This window comes from Ostrea edulis, chromosome 3, assembly GCF_947568905.1.
Source record: "Ostrea edulis chromosome 3, xbOstEdul1.1, whole genome shotgun sequence".
NCBI lineage: Eukaryota > Metazoa > Mollusca > Bivalvia > Ostreida > Ostreidae > Ostrea > Ostrea edulis.
Window position 1 is genome coordinate 80,085,237 of NC_079166.1, and position 19,481 is coordinate 80,104,717.

At 35.3% G+C, this 19,481-nt stretch overlaps 1 protein-coding gene across 1 annotated transcript in view; it reads right to left on the reverse strand.

The window, feature by feature from the left end:
* The window catches only part of LOC125676201 (uncharacterized), a 249,116-nt gene extending 230,751 nt beyond the window's left edge, over positions 1–18,365 (reverse strand). Inside the window, exons 1-3 of the mRNA XM_056159113.1 lie at positions 18,261–18,365; positions 923–1,002; positions 530–650 (exon numbers count right to left, since the gene is read on the reverse strand). Coding sequence (XP_056015088.1) covers positions 530–650; positions 923–970 — 169 coding nt within the window. The 5' untranslated portion in view covers positions 971–1,002; positions 18,261–18,365. The remainder of the gene's footprint in view (positions 1–529; positions 651–922; positions 1,003–18,260) is intronic.
* Positions 18,366–19,481: the final 1,116 nt, after the last annotated feature.

A 19,481-nucleotide genomic window follows, 5' to 3' on the forward strand; every position in this document is an offset into this window, starting at 1 on the left:
TGTAGTTACCGGTTAGTTTTATACTGCTGTCGTTACCTGTCAGTTTTATACTGCTGTAGTTACTTGTCAGTTTTATATTGTTGTAGTTACCTGTGAGTTTTATACTGCTGTAGTTACCGCTTAGTTTTATACAGCTATAGTTACCAGTCAGTTTTAGTGTGTTGTAGTTATCTGTCAGTTTTATACTACTGTAGTTAACTGTCAGTTTTACATGTATACTACTCTAGTTACTTGTCAATTTTATACTACTGTAGATACATTTTCCATTTTAAACAACTGTAGTTACCTGCTAGTTTTATACTGCTGTAGTTACCTGTCAGTTTATTACTGTTGTAGTTACCTTTCAGTTTTATATTCTTGTAGTTACCTGTCAGTTTTATAATGTTGTGGTTACCTGTCCGTTTTATACTGTTGTGGTTAACTGTCAGTTTTACGCGGCTGTAGGCACCTTTTAGTTTTATACTGTTACATTTACCTATCAGTTTTATATTTCTGTATTTACCTATTAGTTTTATATTGCTGTATTTACCTGAATTCTTCCTCTCCTGGCTAATTGTTCCCCTTGGATCTGAAGGTCCAGCCTGTTTGTCTCCTGTTTCTGTAGAACTTTCATTATCAGCATCTGACCTCGGCCGTTTCCTAACAGGACCCTATATATGTTACAGATAAATTATGATTTTTTTTTTTTGCACGGACCCCTATACAATAAATACAGTATTATCTTTATTTTTTGTACTTTAAGAAGGACGTCCAAGTTAGCTGATATTAGAATGCTTGTTATGGTCTAGTTTAAGATGCACAAGACTATAATTGATAACATACAAATAAGTGTTTTGCGAGAGGGTGGTTGGGATTACATCTTTATATGTGTGCTGATGTAATACATAAAATCTACAAAATGGGTTACATAACCAATACTTACCTCCTCCTCTTCTCCTGAGCTATCCGTTGAGGTCTTCTTTTCCTCCATGATCAAAACATTCAAATCATCAACATCATTTTCTAAAAAATTAAAGGTAGGAAAGAAGGATGAGTGCAATACTGTCAACCCCAAAACATCACATTATAGGAATATACTTTTTATTAGCATGTCTGTCTTTAGTCTCACTTAATTTGTAACTGTGAAGTCCTTGATAGAAGACTTAGCAATCTAGTACCCATTAAAATTTGGAGAATAGGATCTTAAAGATATTCCAAACTTACATCAAAATATTTGGATCAGAAATCAACTACGCGCGCAGACAAGTACGACTCTGCACTTGTATTGATGTCGTTGAACAGAGATGGAAATTATACACCAAGCGTATGGATTTTACAACGATTCCACCAATACATACGGAAACCATGTGATTTCAAAATCGTTCAATCGCAATTTCGCACACGTACATGCAGGTGCAGACCATTGATTATAACAAAAGGAAATTGTAAGGTGTACCAAGGTACATCTGCAGCACAAATTTTGATTAAAAAAAACTACACTTCAAAGAATGAATGTTAAAAACGATTATTTACGTGCATGCATAACATTTTTGACATTTTAATCCATTAATCAATGGCGATTTATTCTTTCATATACTTATGCTTCAAAAATATGTCCATTCCTTTTTATTCGTAACAAAGTTACAGATGTTTTAGCATTATCCAAAGAAATTGAATCACGCGTGCATACACATTTTGACCATGCAGATCAGTTTAGAACGTTGAGATATACTTAACGTAGCCCTATACCCAGCCTACGACACAATCAAATGTAAATGCAGAACCACGCTTCCGTTTTCCGAAATCTGGTATTTTAACGACAACATTTTAATTTCTACATGGCGATAGGAATCTTCTTTGTCGATTCCTTTGAGGGTGTTTTTATCAGCTGTTGTCCATGGAAATTTGCATTTTCTAAATAATAAAAAAAAGATGGGGAGGGGGCCTAAAGACAGTTCGATCTTTAGAATAAAAAAAAACAGTTGGAGAACAAACGACATTTGGGCAGTTGAGGGCGTGTAAATTACATTGTACATGTTCGTGAGACATTCAAGGTACATTGACAATTCATGCCAGTATTTCAAAGTTTTACAATGATCCATGTTCAAGATGTGGAACTTCAGGGGCATCAAAATGTTGGGGAAGGGGAGGTAGGACCAATTGACAATATTTGTCAGTTCTTCCCCCCTAATTAAAAGCATAGGTTGTGCAAGACTCGTTTAGGTCCTTGTTGACTTCCGTTGTAAGTATTATCCACTACGTCAAAGAAGTGGATATCAGACAAACCTATTTCAAATGTTGACGCAAACGAGAAGAAAAATTCATCTCAAAGGATTAAGATAATTTTGAAATTTTTAGAAATAAAGTTTGAATCGTATCTACTTTTTATCAAAATCAAATGCAAATTCATCAAGTTGTAAATTTATGAAAGTGAAATAAACACAAATTTTACTAACATACATACAATGTTGTATTCATAATATAAACCAATATTGTTCATTGTTAATTTTATTTTAAAAATCATTGCATTATATTTTTCAATATTTGCTTGTAACTTCCAATCTGAAGTACATGTATGAACACTCAAATTGAAACCCGCACTACATTTGTTGAGTAAAGTATTTTAGTACTAAATCATTCATATCATGAATTATCATGGTACATATAATCATGATAAATCCTTTTATTATACTTTCATGTAAAATACTAGAATTTGATTGGTTGAGAAGTATTTGATAAAACAAATTGTTACCCTCTGAGAACATAAAGCACGCGTTTGTAATAAACGCGAATACCCGCATCGAAATATCGCATGACAGTGATTGATCAATGTAAATAGATATAAGTTTTTTTTCTGCTTTGTTGTTTATATAACATTAAGTATAATAAAAAAAATACTACATGTAATTGAGGGTAGCATTGAAAAGTTTCACCCCTCGCCTCGGTTGACAATTGTTTTCTCGGGGTGAAAATTTGCAATGCTACCCTCAACTACATGCAATACATAACTGTATTTACATGATATATGCAAGTAAACGCGGGTCAAATTATGTACATCAGTTTCCTGCAACACCGTGGCCAAACGTCATTTGTATACAGCCACAGGGGTTAAGTCAGAACGGGTTTAGTCCCTGTATATACAGTCATTCCTACGTAGGATACAGTTGGGCTTTTAACGCAAGGTACACCCAACTCATAATATATCAATCATAGAATATGAATAAAGATATTAATTAGAAGTTGAAAGAGAGCTTGAATTTCTGTCTTAAACTTGCAATCCAATTAAATTGTAATATTCAAATCATTTAATTGTACATGTTACACGCTTTTTCATTGGTTGAACAATTATTTGAATATCGTATCCAACACACACAAAAAATGGCTGGAGCTACTTTCTATTGGAATGTTTGGGGTTCCTCTGGATACTTCGTATTTATATGTAGATTGGGGAATCCTGAAAAGGAAAACTTAACAATTATATCGATCTAGATGAAATTAAACAAAAAGAAGCAAATATCAAATATGAATAATAATCATTTATGCAAAATGAAATAAACATGGCGAACTGAGGACCCCCCCCCCACCCCCCCCCACCCCTCTCTATAACAATGCACGTCTGCTACTGCAATTCCAGGCTGAGAATTAAATGTATTCAACCTGGGATGACAAAAGTCCTGTTTGCACCTTATGACAACTTCCTTCATCTCACAACCCAAATACCAGATACACCACACACTACTTCAGATATACTGCAATATCGTAGCCCTTAACGACTATGATTTTGAACTCCGGCATAATATATTGATGAGTGGACATCGAAACGATGCTTCTGTACGACGTTACAACAGCTGTGCCGCCTTAGGAATTTACTAATAAAACTCGAAAAACTCTCTGTAGCACTCATTTGTCCACCTAGAAGCCGTGACAACCCTCAAGATAACCCTACCTGACATCCCACACCATGATTGTGCACATGTCCCACGCTTTCCGTTAGTACCGACATGAAACTTTGCACTTAATAAAAAAAGTTATTTGCAAAAACTGTTTACCTATACACCGATATCATCTCGTAACAATTCATCCTCCACGTAAGTAGTATAACTTAAAACACGCTAATAAGGATTATTGAAATGAATATAAGATAATCTCTTTTAATTGAGTGACAACCTACTATATACACAATTGATGGAATACAACTTTTTACAAGTTGACTATAGAGATACCCATTAGTGGTATGAGCTACCAAATCATAACACGTCCTCTTCCTGTTTAAACCTCATTGAGTGGTAGCCATAAGCAGACAGCTTAGAAAATTAACCCAAATCCAGGAGAATCAGTGTAGCAAATCGAAAAGGAGATGCCACCAGCAAGAAAAGCTTCTAAAAGAGGGATGGTCTCCCTATCCAGAGGGAGAGGGGCAAGAAAATGCAGAAGAATTCCACTCGGCAACCAGAGTCAGGGCCTTCTAGCATTTCTGTACCATGTGCTCCCCCAAAGGCAGGACCACGAGATGTGCCAGTTGAGGTTGGCCATGCCAGTGATGAAGTGTTGGACCTGGGTGAGTTTAATTCACCTTCTAATGCCACCCCTGCCACTTCTCTTTTTTCCCTAACCCCAGGCTTTTAAGAATTTACCCCAGCCCCTGTGATTAGTTGTTTCGATAATGTTGGGCACCATATCCCCATAAAATTTTAACAAAAATTTGGAGCGGTCAGTTGTTTGACTTATCACTCCTACTTAAGTCGGCTAGAGAAATGCAGGACAGTATCGGGAGAACAGGGGAAATCGGAGTCAAAGATGGCAAATTGTGTATTGTCAAGGCTAAAGCTGCGTCCTTTCTAACTATTGAACGGCGAAACAATGCGTTCTTTATCTATATGAGTGTCATGCTAGAGAAATACCGTACAAGGGCCCAGGAGTTTCTAAAATACATGAGAGACATCAGACTAGAAGCCAGCAGGTCAGGGAGGTGGTACAAGTATGATGAACAATACCGGTTACGCAAATAAGCTAATTCAGAATGTTCTTGGGGATTATTAACCAAGAATTTTGGCTGTTTTACGTTAACGATTCCTATCCATCACTTGTCATACCCCGAAGCATCATCTATTAATGACTTCATTGATTCTCAAGACAGTTCAGTTACTTATTCAACAATTGATGATGCTGCAAACAATTATTTTCGAACTGGACAGGGGGCATTTCTGGCAAAGACATATATCAAAGCTGCTTCAGGCTGCTGCCAGTCAATAGTCGGGATTTTGATTTATTAGGTTTTCAGTTCAAACATGCTTTTTATTATGATAAAATGCTCCCTTTTGGGTGTAAAATAAATGTGCCATTTGGGCAAAATCTTCCCTCTTCGATCTGGATAACTCTTTAATTGTACATACCGCTTGTAAGTTTGGAACCAAGACAAAAACAATTGTGGGGGACATCATAGCAATGTCAGTGGCAGGGTCTAGGGAAACAACTGACCTCATGCTTAACCTGGGTGTCTCTCCCCATCTGCATCAAAGCATGAGGACAGGTTACTCATGGCTAGGTGATATGTCATGGAGTGTTGGTTGGTTTCATTTAATGCTTGGGGTTCGATACAGTCAGAGCTAGGTCCCCCTCTACCTCTATAAAAAGGAGGAGATGCTACAAGCCTGTTTGAATTAAAACTGAACGGTGACTTAAACAGGTAGCAGGCCTAAGACAGGATGAAAAAACTGGGTCTTGTATAACTGGCCACCAGGCGTGGTTTGTAATATAAGACATGGGGTGGTTCCATGTTAAGCCTGGGTCCTTCCTGGCACTCGCATCAAAGCGGGACCACTAGTTTTGCCCACCGTTCATTGGTATACTAGTTGTCTCCCTAGATTCCTAGAAAAAAAATTGCGGTCATTCTTATCCACTACTAGTGTAATATAGTTTGATTGAACAATAAAATGTTAAATACAACTTGGTGTTGTCATTGTGATTCAATGCCTAATTTAGATAACATTGTGAACGATGTTGGCTCAGCTACATGCTACACTTGACTTGTTCATCTTCAATTAATAAACTGGTTTAATGTCAAGTTAGACTAAGAGTGACCAGATAGATATGTATTTATCTTCTCTATCGCGTATTTTATTTGATAAAGAAATATTATACACATACATTTCCTTTTACTACACATTCAACAGCTTAATAATGAAGATTCAGAGATATACGGATATATCTGATTATCGATATTCTTAATTCTCGAAAGGAGGAGGGGGCGGGGGAGTCCGCGTCTTCTTGTTTTAAACATATGCAATCCCACCACTTGTAAATAATTATATTGTATCGTATATTTGTGCCCCCCCTTCAAAGAAGTTTGCACCTGTTGGTCGGTCGGTCGGTTGGTCGGTCGGTCGGTCGGTCGGTAGACCACATGTTGTCGGCTCAATATCTTGAAAACCATTCACTTGATGGTAAGGATATTTCATATGTAAGCTTATTATGAAAAGAAGATGACCTCTATTGTTTTTAGGTCAAAAGGTTAAAGGTCAAGGGTCAATCTACTACATGTATGAACATTGGAATATACTGTCCGCCCAATATCGTGATAACCCTTTCCTTGACAGACATCAAACTTGGTACACTGGTATATCTTAGAGAGTAGATGACCCCTATTGATTTTGAGGTCACCTGGTTAAACGTGAAGGGTCAAACTGGACATAGTAATATATTGACCACTCAATGTCTCAAGAATCCTTTGCTTGACAAACATCAAACTTGGTACACTGGTATATCTTTAGAAGAAAATTACTCCTATTGATTTTGAGGTCACATGGTCAGAGGTTAAGGGTCAAACTGGATATTGGAATATACTGTCCGCTCAATATATTAAGAACTCTTTGCTTGACAGACATCAAACTTGGTACACAGGTACATCTTCAGGAGTTGATGACCCCTATTGATTTTGAGGTTACATGGTCAATCCACTTTTGACATAGGAAGATATTGTCTGCTCAATATTTTGATTTGATGATACTACTCTAAATTAAATGATGTGTGTGTATAACCCTTTTCAATTTTGCACCATAGGGGCATATGTGTTTTACAAACATCTCTTGTATATATTCAACCTAAACTACGGTTACGCATGTAAACTTAATCAAGAACTGGTTTATAGTGAAAAACGTTCTTGTATGGAATGCCATTTATTTAATCAACATAACAAAGAAAATTCGGTTGCAACCGAAACTCTCAACATGCCCCTAGGAGCTCTCCTTTCCACCAAGGAACTCTTGCATTGCGTTTTCTAAATTCCTCTCTAAGCACAATGAGGTACCACGAACCGTAATATACCTCGTTTCTAAATACCTAACTACTTTCTAATCTAAACATGTTCTTCCGAAGTTCTCCTAAAATTGAGATTAGAAACACCTTGGACGTAAATGAATCGTGCGTCATCCGTAATCAAGGGCGAGTTATCTGAAGTTTTATTTGCCCTTCATATTTTCACCAATATCATATCAATATTATTTCTTTTTTCAAGCATCGCGTTAGAATAGGTCCTCAGTACCCCTTGCTTGTCGTAAGAGGCAACTAAATGGAGCGGTCCTTCGGATGAGACCGCAACAATTGAGTTACACCCCAAATCGTCGCCCCATTCCATATCGTCGCACCATTCCATATCGTCGCCGCCAAAAATGTGGGATGACATTTCACCCAAATTCGTCGTCCGGCATATATATATTTTAGTTATTTAACATTTATATACATACCTACATCCATATTACTATCACCTTTTACTAATATTAATAATTATGTAATAGTTATGGTATATTTATTTCGGTGTATCTTGAATTGGACGAAGGACGGAGACTCGTGCGATTACTAATTATTACCTTCTATTAGAATCCAAATAAATAACAAATAATTTGAATATTTAATTTTATATTTACTTATTATATTTTTTAAAATTTTAATATACTTAAGGAATAAATTAAATAAAAAATATTTTAATTATTTAATTTTAATTTACTTATTGTATTTTTTTCTTTGAATTTATTGAACAAATTAAATAAAATTATTATTAAAATTATTATATAAATTAAAAATATAATTTATTTCATTAATTTTTACTTTTTATTTAGTTTTTATAAATATAAGTTACTTCTTTATTTCATTATGAGTTATGACATACGACCATCACATGTATGTGTCCGGCCATCAAAAGACAGTACCGCAGTCATCAGACGTGTTGGTACACGATGATCCTTATTTATTTATATCTATTAATTTTTAAACCATGGGACAACCCATACGTCCCATACGGAGCATATGAAATGTTACTACAACACACTTCAACTTCACTATGTTGGTGCATTTGGGAGGTGTTGGAGGGTGAGGCTGGATTGCAATGAGATGGATAGTATTATGGCAGATAATATGTCAGCAATCGGTTAACGATATATAGTTAACCAATCCTACGAATATCAAACAAACATCGTGTTATACTGCTGTAGTTAGCTACCAGTGTTATACTGCTGTAGCTAACTGTTACTTTTATACTGTTGTAGTTACCTGTCAATTTTGTACTGCTGTAGTAAACTATCAGTTTTACACTGTTTTAGTTAACTTTCAGTTTTATACAGCGGTAGTTAACTGTTAGTGTTATACTGTTGTAGTTACCTGCCAATTTTGTACTGCTGTAGTTAACTGTCGGTTTTATACAGCTGTAGCTAACTGTTAGTTTTATACTGTTGTAGATAACTGTCAGTTTTATACTGTTGTAGATAACTGTTAGTTTTATAATTCTGTAGTTACCTGTCAGTTTTATACTGTTGTAGTTAACTTTCAGTTTTATACTGTTGTAGATAACTGTTAGTTTTATACTGTTGTAGTTACGTGTCAATTTTGCACTGCTGTAGTTAACTGTCAGTTTTACACTGTTGTAGTTACCTGTCAGTTTTATACAGCTGTAGTTACCTGCAAGTGGTATACTGCTATAGTTACCTGCCGGTGTTATACTGATGTAGCTAACTGTCAGTTTTATACAGCTGGACCTAACTGTTATTTTTATACTACTGTAGTTTCCTGTCACTTTTGTACTGCTGTAGTTGATAGAGAGAGATAGAGAGAGATGGGGGAACTAGAGGACTCAAGACTCATGATTACATGTATTATCATAAATTAAGCCTAGTCCTTTTGAAAAGGTCCACATGAAACATGATTTTATAAGTATTCCCCAATTTTAAAGATCCTGAACTATGTGTGAATATGATCGGAAACTCCCTGAGCGAATGTTAGGTAGGGGACATACTTAACCAGTATTCCATTGTACACCCATGCAGTAAATGGCAGGACTACTTACAATGTTCAGTCTACATGTATACCAATATAGCTGACTGGCCTGGCTGACAGTATAAAATAAATTGGGGTTCTCATACGTTCGCTATAAGCCAATTTTCTGATACATTTTATTCAGGTTTTACTTTAGAATTTGGATTCTAAATCAAATAACAAACTCACGTCAATACAAGTTCCAACACGGCAGCAGGCAGGGCTTTTTCATATTTTCTATGAATATGTCTGTCAGTCTCCTGTTTCTCTGGTCATTTTATTAATCGGATGTGATGCAATGAACCGTCAAATTCCACAGCATTTACCTTTTCTACGACTACGTAGACGATTGGATGCTAGAGTCCGGTGACTTTGGCAAAGATCAAACGGATTTGTATTCCACGAAATAAACCGGAATCCTTTAGCACAATTGAAGATAAAGATCGCGGTAATGAATTAGGTGAACAAAGAGCAGCTGATATTGACAAACATCTGAAGAACAAATTGAATAAAAACTTCAATTACCACCTCCTGCCATACTGAAAACAAATGAAGGATGTTCATATTTCCAATGCAAGAGAGTTTTACAAAGGGCAATAACTCTTTCTGGTGTATTATGGTTTGTGCACCAGAGGAAAGTACTGATTTGTGTGTTTATCTTTGGTTTCTCCACAAATGTGTTTCTGGACTTTTTAAAAGTCAGATTCAATAAGTTTTACTAGCATGTGAGTTTACGCCAAATGATTGGGCAAATATATTTTATTCCCCTCTAAAATTACATATATTAAACCCTTATACATCATTAAAAAAAAATTATTTCCATTGTTTTCAAGGATTAAATCAGTACAAAACAAAATCAAAAAGCTAAAATCCAGCTCAACATAATTTTACCATTGTTGTTTTTATAAACAATAGCAGTTAATTTTAATTATTCAAAATATAACACACATGTACATATCTTATCCAGCTGTTGTTAGAGGATCGGTTTCCATGACAACCGTTGCTAAGTCAAACCTGTGCATGTCCTTTTGTTTTATACCTATCATAATATTGTTACACACAAAGTTTCATTAAAATATGTGACATAGCGTGGCCACTGAATTTTGATAGTTACATAAAATCAGTCTTAAGCATTGTAAACATTTAAATTGTTGAAATTGTAACCATGCCTCTAAAACGTAACGATTACATAATATTGTCGGAATACTTTAATTAAATATGACCTACAAGATGCAACGGTCTTTAACTATCCCATTAGATGTATTTACGTCAGAAAACAAACACTAGAGTGACATAACAGCGCCTCACCCTTCCAAGTTTTCATGATTTACATTTGGAAACACAACACAATCGAGTTACTATTTAAAACAGTTGCACAAAAAAATATCACTCTCAGTCAAGGATCTATGACTTTGCAACGCGCTTCAATGCAAGTTTTGTTTTTAATACTAAAGCTAGGAAACAACATCGCTACTTCACTATTTCATACACGCACGAATATCTAAAAGATGGCGTAGCGTTAATCTACAAAATAATAACGCTTCACTAATCAAGTATTTCATTACGTGTATTCACGTAAGAAAACACAACAACGTTACGTCATACACTCGCGGGGAAGTGAGTTAACATACCGTTATTCCAACGCCGCACACTTAAGTTTGATCTTATCAGTTACGTTAGCTAACACGCATTAGCTCATACAAATGCACAGAAAATTATGATTACAATTATTTTTTTTTAGATTTCGCGAGAGAACACAATAAAGTTACATGACTAGCTCATACACTCGTGTAGCAAAATATCACACATTCAGTCAAGTAAGCATCGCTTTATTCCATGACATAACAACACCCCACACTTCGTTTCTTATTAATTAATAGCAATAACGTAATTTCATAACCAGCTTTAAGTCACGCAGACGTAATAACACATCTTTGGTCTTAGAATAACATTAAATCATTTAAGCAACTACGTACACACAAAATGTCGTCGACCGTACAATAACATGGAATGGTAACCAACAAGAATCTGTGCAAACGCAGCTACAAACAACATGTCCCTGGTTTAACACAGATTAATTTATAACAAACACAAACTTACGCTGATGCACCTATACTCAAGTCGCCGTTGTTCTAACAAGAACATGAAAATAAACAAAACAAAGTTAAGCTCAAGCAATTGAACTCAACAATGTTTTCCCGTAACTGTAAACAGCACGCTAATTGCATTACACACAACACTCCATGGTTTAACGTTACTCTGTAAACAACACGCTAACGGTCCTACACACAACACTCAATGGTTTAACGTAACTGTAAACTTTACGCTAACGATACTACACACAACACTCTATGGTTTAATATAATTGTTAACAGCACGCTATCGGTACTACACAAAACGTCCCATGATTTAACGCTACTCAGTAAACAACACGCTAACGGTACTACATACAACACTCTACGGTTTAACGTTACTCAATAAACAACACGCTTACAATATTACACACAACACTCAATGGTTTAAGGTAACTTTAAATACCACGCTAACGGTACTACACACAAAACTCAAGTAAACAAGACGCTAACGGTACTACGCACAAGACTTCACGGTTTGACGCTACTCAGTAAACAACACGCTAACAACACTACACACAACACCCAATGTCTTAACGTAACTGTAAAACCGACGCTAGCGGTACTACACACAACACTTTATGTTTAATGTAGCTGTAAACATCACATATAGTCAAGTTAACACAACTATACACACCATGCAGTCGCTTAACGTAACTCTAAACAACACGCAGGTAATATCACTAAAATTGTCACGCATAACCACGCTAACACACAAACACATTCCGTTAAACGTAATTAAAATAAAAAAAACAGTCCTGCCAAAGATATCATCTCGTTGATCTAACAATAGCGTGAACAAAAACACCGTCAAGCTAACGGAACTACATACAATGCCATATGTGGCTATTAAAATAAAGTACGTCGGACACAACAGAGCACGCGGTAGCTTATGTAATTAAAAAATAAAGTTTAACCTGACACACCACGTTTTAAACTAGACTCAAAGCCATGACAAACCGACACGAATTTGAGTTCTCAACATATTGTTCCACTGACACAAAGTCTAAAGAATACATGCCATATTCGTGAATTCACAAATCACGTTGTTGGACCATCCCACTATGAGACTGCTATGAGAGCTAGCTGTCGTCCGTCATAGCGTCATTGCGCCAGCACATAATTGTTTAATTATTAAATAAAACTCAGTAGGGATGATACAGAACCTTTAATTAATGGTATATTTTATGGAATGCACAACCTGCAGTTCCGCACAACAATTTGCACACAACACCGTTGCGTAAATCAACAAAATACAACGTTGCGGACACAGTGATTACGGACGCCTGTTGAGTTCAGTGCATAGAGATAACTTTCTTCTGTTACGTTTGATCGCAAATGATTGCGTCTAAACGCATATAGCTTTGCCTTTAAACGCAGATGTTTGCGATTAAACGCAATGATTATTTAGTCTAAACGCAAAAAATTGCGTTTAAACGCAATAATCATTGCGTTTATTCACTTTTGCATTTTGCGATTAAACACAATAAAATAAGGTTCTTTCTATGTAATGGCCTCAGCAGGCTTCCCTATTATATAAATGTCGAATTATGTCTTTTGTACAGATAGAATTCGAAATATTATGTTTTTTTCACCGACGTTAGATAGTAATCAAATTCTTATATAGGTGGACTTATTGTAATATTTCGTTAAAAAATTAGGCGGACATATTGTGACGCTTTGAAAGAAAATTGGGCGGACATATAGTGCAGGCGGACATATTGTGCAGGTGGACATATAATGCAGGCGGACATATAAGGACAGTTTGGTCCAAAATTGGGCCGACATTTAGTGCAGGCAGACATATAAGAACAGTTTGATCCAAAATTGGGCGGATATATAGCGAAGGCGGACATATTGTGCAGGCGGACATATACTGACTCAACACCCACGGAACTGTTGTTTTACAACAGCAAATGTGTTGTACACTCAAACGTCATGCTGGGTCAAAATGTCATAGAGGGGAAACCTTACATCCGTTTTCTGTGTCCATGTGAAATAGCGAATGACGACGGATTTTTTTTTAACTGTAGACATAGTTTATTTAACCATGTGATTTGATGAAATTATAATAATCGTAAAAGAATACACATTAAAGTTACCACTAAGAGTTACAGATTAAAATGTTTCATTCATATTCATTTAATTTGAGCTGGTGGAGTACAGGTTGGTTATGTTTGCTCGCTATTTTCACTTGCGATGTTTTCTATTGAATTACAGTCACAGTCACTACCTCTCTAAAATTAACCTATTGATGTAATATATTGCACAAAAAAAGTTATAACAGTCCACTCCTTTTATTGACAATGTGTTATTTTTCTTTTAAAAAGGCAAATTTGATTGATCAGTTGATTGTCTGTCTTTTCTATTCTGCGATATAGGCCCTATGAATGCAGTACTGAGTAATAATGTAAGCTTGAACCAATGAATCAAGTCACCCCTCTCCGAATTTAGGATTTTGAGGTTTGGGTTGGAGCAAGTTTTACGGTGTTTTTAAGAGACTATCAGCACGACTGTCGTTCCAATAATTTTCACTATTCGCTATGCATGTATTTATCTTAATTCATATCCGGTGAGATTCTATATTTATTGTGCATCAAGAATGAATAAGTAGTCCATAATTTAAAACAAATTATATATGATTGATTGACTGATTGATTGATTGATTCTATCTTGTTTAACGTCCCTCTCGATAATTTTTCACTCATATGGAGACGTAACAATGCCGGTGAAAGGCTTCAAATTTAGGCCTATGCTCGCCCCTTACTACCATTGATCAGTGAGGGTTCTTTAGCGTGCAACACCTACTGTGATACGGGACATCCGTTTTTAATGTCATCTCCGAGGATCCATGGCATTCACACTTGATGCCAGGCGTTTTGGTGATGGAACTGTCACTACCTGTTTTAACGACTCCGGTCTGTTGCGCCCGGGATTCAAACCCTAACCATTCGCATGAGTAGGAAAAGCTCTAATTCTAGACCACTGTGGCTGTTAATAATAGATCATAAAATGTTACCGAATGACTAAAAAAGATAGATCATTGTCAAAAGGGGGGGGGGGTGATTCTGTTAATAGATATTTAAGCTTGCAAAAAATTGAAAAGATGGCTTTAGCACTAGTGTTAGGGGCATGTTCAAAGACTTAAACCTATATGAAGCTGATAATGTATTTCAGGTTTAGCTCATATTCATCCTAGTGACATCGGCAGGTTTGTCGATACCATGCATTTTGAATGACTTCAACCTGTTCCTCCAGAATTTCCCTTCTTCGTTATTTCGGTATCTGACCAACTTGGGTCATGGTCAACGGCATTTCTCATCTCTGATTGTTACCATTGAAAAACCCCGCTTTCCATATCTGGGAATGATTTTCATGTTAATAATTATAGACCTGTATCTGTTTTACCTATCATAAATAACATTATGGAAATACATGTTTTTAACACTGTTTACGAGTACAGTGATCCTCCGTTATAACGCTAACATTTGTACCTAAGCAATGTTGGCGTTATAGCGGGGGTGACATTATATCGGGGGAGGGGGTATGTGTACAGCTGTCATAAGAAATCAAACAACTTTTATCTACTATATATGTTTTGAATGCCTGGATAATCCAGGCGTCCAGTGGTCGTAAATGACTCGTAATGGTAGGGGTATTTAATGATTTCCAGTTTTTGTTTTATATCCAACACGCTTAGGTTTCGGTTTGTCCACCATACTCAGATTTCAAAAAAATGCCGCATATTTGAACTCAGTTGATTATAATTTATGTAGCTTATTATCTGCTCCAAGCTTTGATACATTGATGAATAATGGCAGATAAATGCTTAAGCCTGCTCACTGAAATTTATCTGCCGTTGATTGGCGATAATTAGCCGGGGTGATTATAACGGTAATTGACCAGATCGTACCTGTAAATAGGTTGCCGGATGGCGGTATGCGAGGGATGGCGTTATAACGGGGTTTTACATAGTGAGGAAAACGGGACTTTGAACCTTTTCGGCGACATGCGAGGGTGCCATTATAACGGAGGCAATGTAGCGGGGGATCACTTTATTTGAATGCAAATAATCTTTTAACAGAGGGTCGATCAGGTTTCAGACCAAGACATTCTTGCAAAACTGCTTTACATAATATCATTGACAAATGGTTTGAGAACATTGATAAAGGGAAACTTACAGGTGTACTTTTTATTAATTTAAGCGAAGCATTTGACACAGTTAATCATGATGTATTGATGCACAAACTTTTATATTATGGTATCTGTATTTTTTTTTATTAAATAGTTTCATTCTTATCTATATGAAAGATCGCAATGTGTCAAATAGAAAGATACCATCTCAAAGGAAAAATATGTTACCATCGAAGTCCCTCGGGGTTCTATATTGGGTCATCTGTTTTTTATTCTGTTTGTAAATGACTATCCAACATGTCTCAAGCTCTCTACAGTCAATATATATGCAGATTATACCACGCAAGATGTTTCTGAAAAACCTTTAGATGTGATTGAGAAAAAATTAAACGATGATCTGATAATTTCTATGGAGTGGATGCATAAGAACAAATTTGACAATAAATTAAAAAAAAAACACAGTGTATTTTAATAGGAACGTAACAGAAATTATCAAAATGTAGAAACCTTTTTATTAATGTTGGTGATTTCTTTTATAGAAAATATCAAATGTGCCAAAGTTTTAGGCGTTTAAATCGATGAATGTCTTGAGTGGTCTTTTCACACAGATGGCTTGTGTAAAAAACTTAGTCAGAAGCTAGGTGTTTAAGGAGATTGGGTACTTTTATGTCTAAGGGGCACTACTCAAAATTTACAATACTATTGTTTTTCCTCATTTTAATTATTATTGTACAGTATGGCAGGCTACAAAGAAGAAGAAAAATATTGATATGCTTTCTAAATGATAAAAGAGGGCAGCAAGGATCATTTTACATATCAAAGTAGTCATTTAGTGTCAACTTCTTGCATGCCATCAAATTTGAGATGGATGCCTTTGATTGACTATTTTATTTATCGAAAAATTATTCTTATCTTTAAAGTTTTACATCATATGACTCCAGCGTATTTGCATGTTTTTAGACTTGTGAATGAGGTAAGCACAATAAATACAAAGCAGAGCTCTTCTAATTCTATTTTTGTTACAAGAGCCAAACCAGAATATTTTAGAAGATCTTTTATCATTTCAGCATCAATTTTATGGAACTCATAAGTCACAACAAGATTTTATAAGAAAATGCACAACTACCACATCTTTTAAATCAGCCTATCTAAAACATTATTTTGATCTTCAATGATACTCGTGTGTTTATTGTCTCTTTTCATTTAATTCTTATCTGTATGTATGTAAATTGTGATAGTCCAATGCTTTGTGATATATGTTCTCGATATGTATATATGTTATAGACAGGGCCACAATGTCAGTTTTTAAATCGAGGCAGACTACTGACAAACGTGTTGATGTTACAGGTGTTTCAACAGTCTCGTTTAAATACAGCATTTCGAGAATTATATGGTCGTTATAATGATTTACTTTGCCCATATCACCTATCATTGGGTCAGATGTTGTTTGACGTCTTTCATACAGATTGTTGGGTCGTTATTGGCACACAGATTTTAACTACGGATCACTCTGTTTACCCGATCAAAATGTAGGTCTCACTGCGGAAGTGACCGTCAACAGAGGCTATTTACCCCTTTTAGACACATGATCCCACCTCTGGTGTGTCCGGGGATCCGTTTTTACCCATATATTTATTTTGTATTGCTTGTAGGAGTTATGAGATTGATTACTGTTCGTTATCTTCACCTTTCATCAAAATAAAATATGTACATATCGAGATGAAGACGTAAGGAAATAAGTCTAGCACCTTGTGTGAATCCTGACCTTTGTCATTTTGTACACATGATCAAGCAAAAAAATGTTTTGCAAGGAATCAATCAAACTGGATTCATTTACTTTGACTTTAAACTAACACTACGTTTATTTAGTTTCGTAGTATGGTTAACTTTAAGATGGAAATAATATAGAACTAAAATAGAGCAATCGATATATTAAACAAAACAAATATAAGCATTGCAATATTCAAAATCAACATCACTACTGTCATTGAAACAAGAGAGGACATTAAAAAAAACAGCAATACTGTCATTAAAACAAAGCAGAACAAACATCGAAATAAAACAGGATAATCATTACTATAGCATTCAAACCAGGAAACAATGCTAGCAATCAAGATAAAATACCACAACATTTAAGAGAATCAGCATTGAACTGGATCCCTGTGTAGCATTTATAGTCTTCTGAGGGGGAACGTCGGATATACACGTTTGTGGTTTTTCCCACGTGATCAAACCCGTGGTTTGTTTCTACTGTCGAAAATCATTACCAGGATCATCACCCATTCTCGTCTAAAACCGTGGTTTGAGATGATGAAATAAGGAGAAATCGTAGCGGCATCATTTTGTGAGGAGTCCTTACAAATTGCAATGTTTACGATATCGAATTTTCACAGACCAATGCATGTCTAATTCATCATCACATCCCACGGATCACAGTACTGGGTTTATTCAGATGATCCAAAAAACAATATACCATAACGATACGGATCAGAAATTGGTTTACCGTTGACGAACGAAAACATAGTCTAACTTTATGATCATTTAAACTTCCTTGATACCGAGTTTCTATATTCAACAGACATGTTTCTTTATCTATTCACTTTTACTTACAACTAATACATATGAATTCGTTGATCAACATTGATTATTTGCATTTTAATTCGTTTGCATAATGAATCATAATAATACAGTTAAATTAGCAATCCACATTACCTGTCTACATCCCGTGTTCTAGAAAATGATCACTCTCTATTGCCATTCTGTGTTTGGTCTGTTGTGGAGCTTCATAGTCCCATATATGGCACCAAATCATGAAATAACACGTCTTTAAAAGGGTGTACCTCAAGGGGAACCACACTTAAAATTAAATAGAACTACACATATATCACTATGATTCTCTAAGAAATTAATTGCTATATCAAATCAATCTGAATTATCATTCTACCGTTCACTTTATCAAGCTACTTGAGATATCCATCATTCTATCTTTGAATAAAACGAAAGTAAATTAATAATTTTACTATAATTATCAGGCACCCAAAGGGGGGTTTACCTATCCCGAGAAAATCAATCAATATGTTTCGAAATTACATGTCCATCTTCCCGAAATCACTTTTAAATTTGGACTCATCCAGCGGCAGATTTAGACTCTATACTGTGCCCAAAATAGAAATAAATAGAACAGCATTTGACCATATGCATCAAACAAGTGCATACGAATAAACAAATCAATGATTTGTTGCTTTTATTGATTCAATTTGCATATAAAGTGAAGGTAAAATAAGCCATTAAAGTAACCTAAAAACTTAAAACCTCTAAAGGGTCATGGGTCCTTTATTAATAAATACAGGATCCGCTGCTGACAATTATGTAGTAAATAATTTAGTATGACCAGTGTATGTACAATTACTCAGAATCTTGAAATATATAGAATATTATGATTAATGAAATAATTATCATGAGATTTGAAAATTGGAAATATTTCTTATATAAGCATCTGTATGCCTTTTTCATATTTTTATGTAATATTTTTGTGGTCTATTGAGAGTTTAAATGCGTATTTATAATGCAATCATGCTCAAAATGCATGGATATGTGCTTTAAGAAAAAACATACTAAATGAAGCACAGATCAGTGAATGCATATTTGATCAGTATTTCAATGATTCATCATTTGCCTGTATTTTGTTTTGTATGTGTTTTTTATTTGAATTTCCGTTTCCATTGCATAATTTAATATTTATAAAGATATAAAAAAGCACTGTATCTTTCTGCCATTAATATTGATTTTTTTTACTTCATTATATTTGATTTGCCGTTTCTTCATTTTTTAAACACCACAAGACTTAGATGTACCCTGAACAATGGAATACCATATATAGCACAAGTGCATAATGGAATGGCGCTATTATATGCCATCGCTGCCTTTATTTTA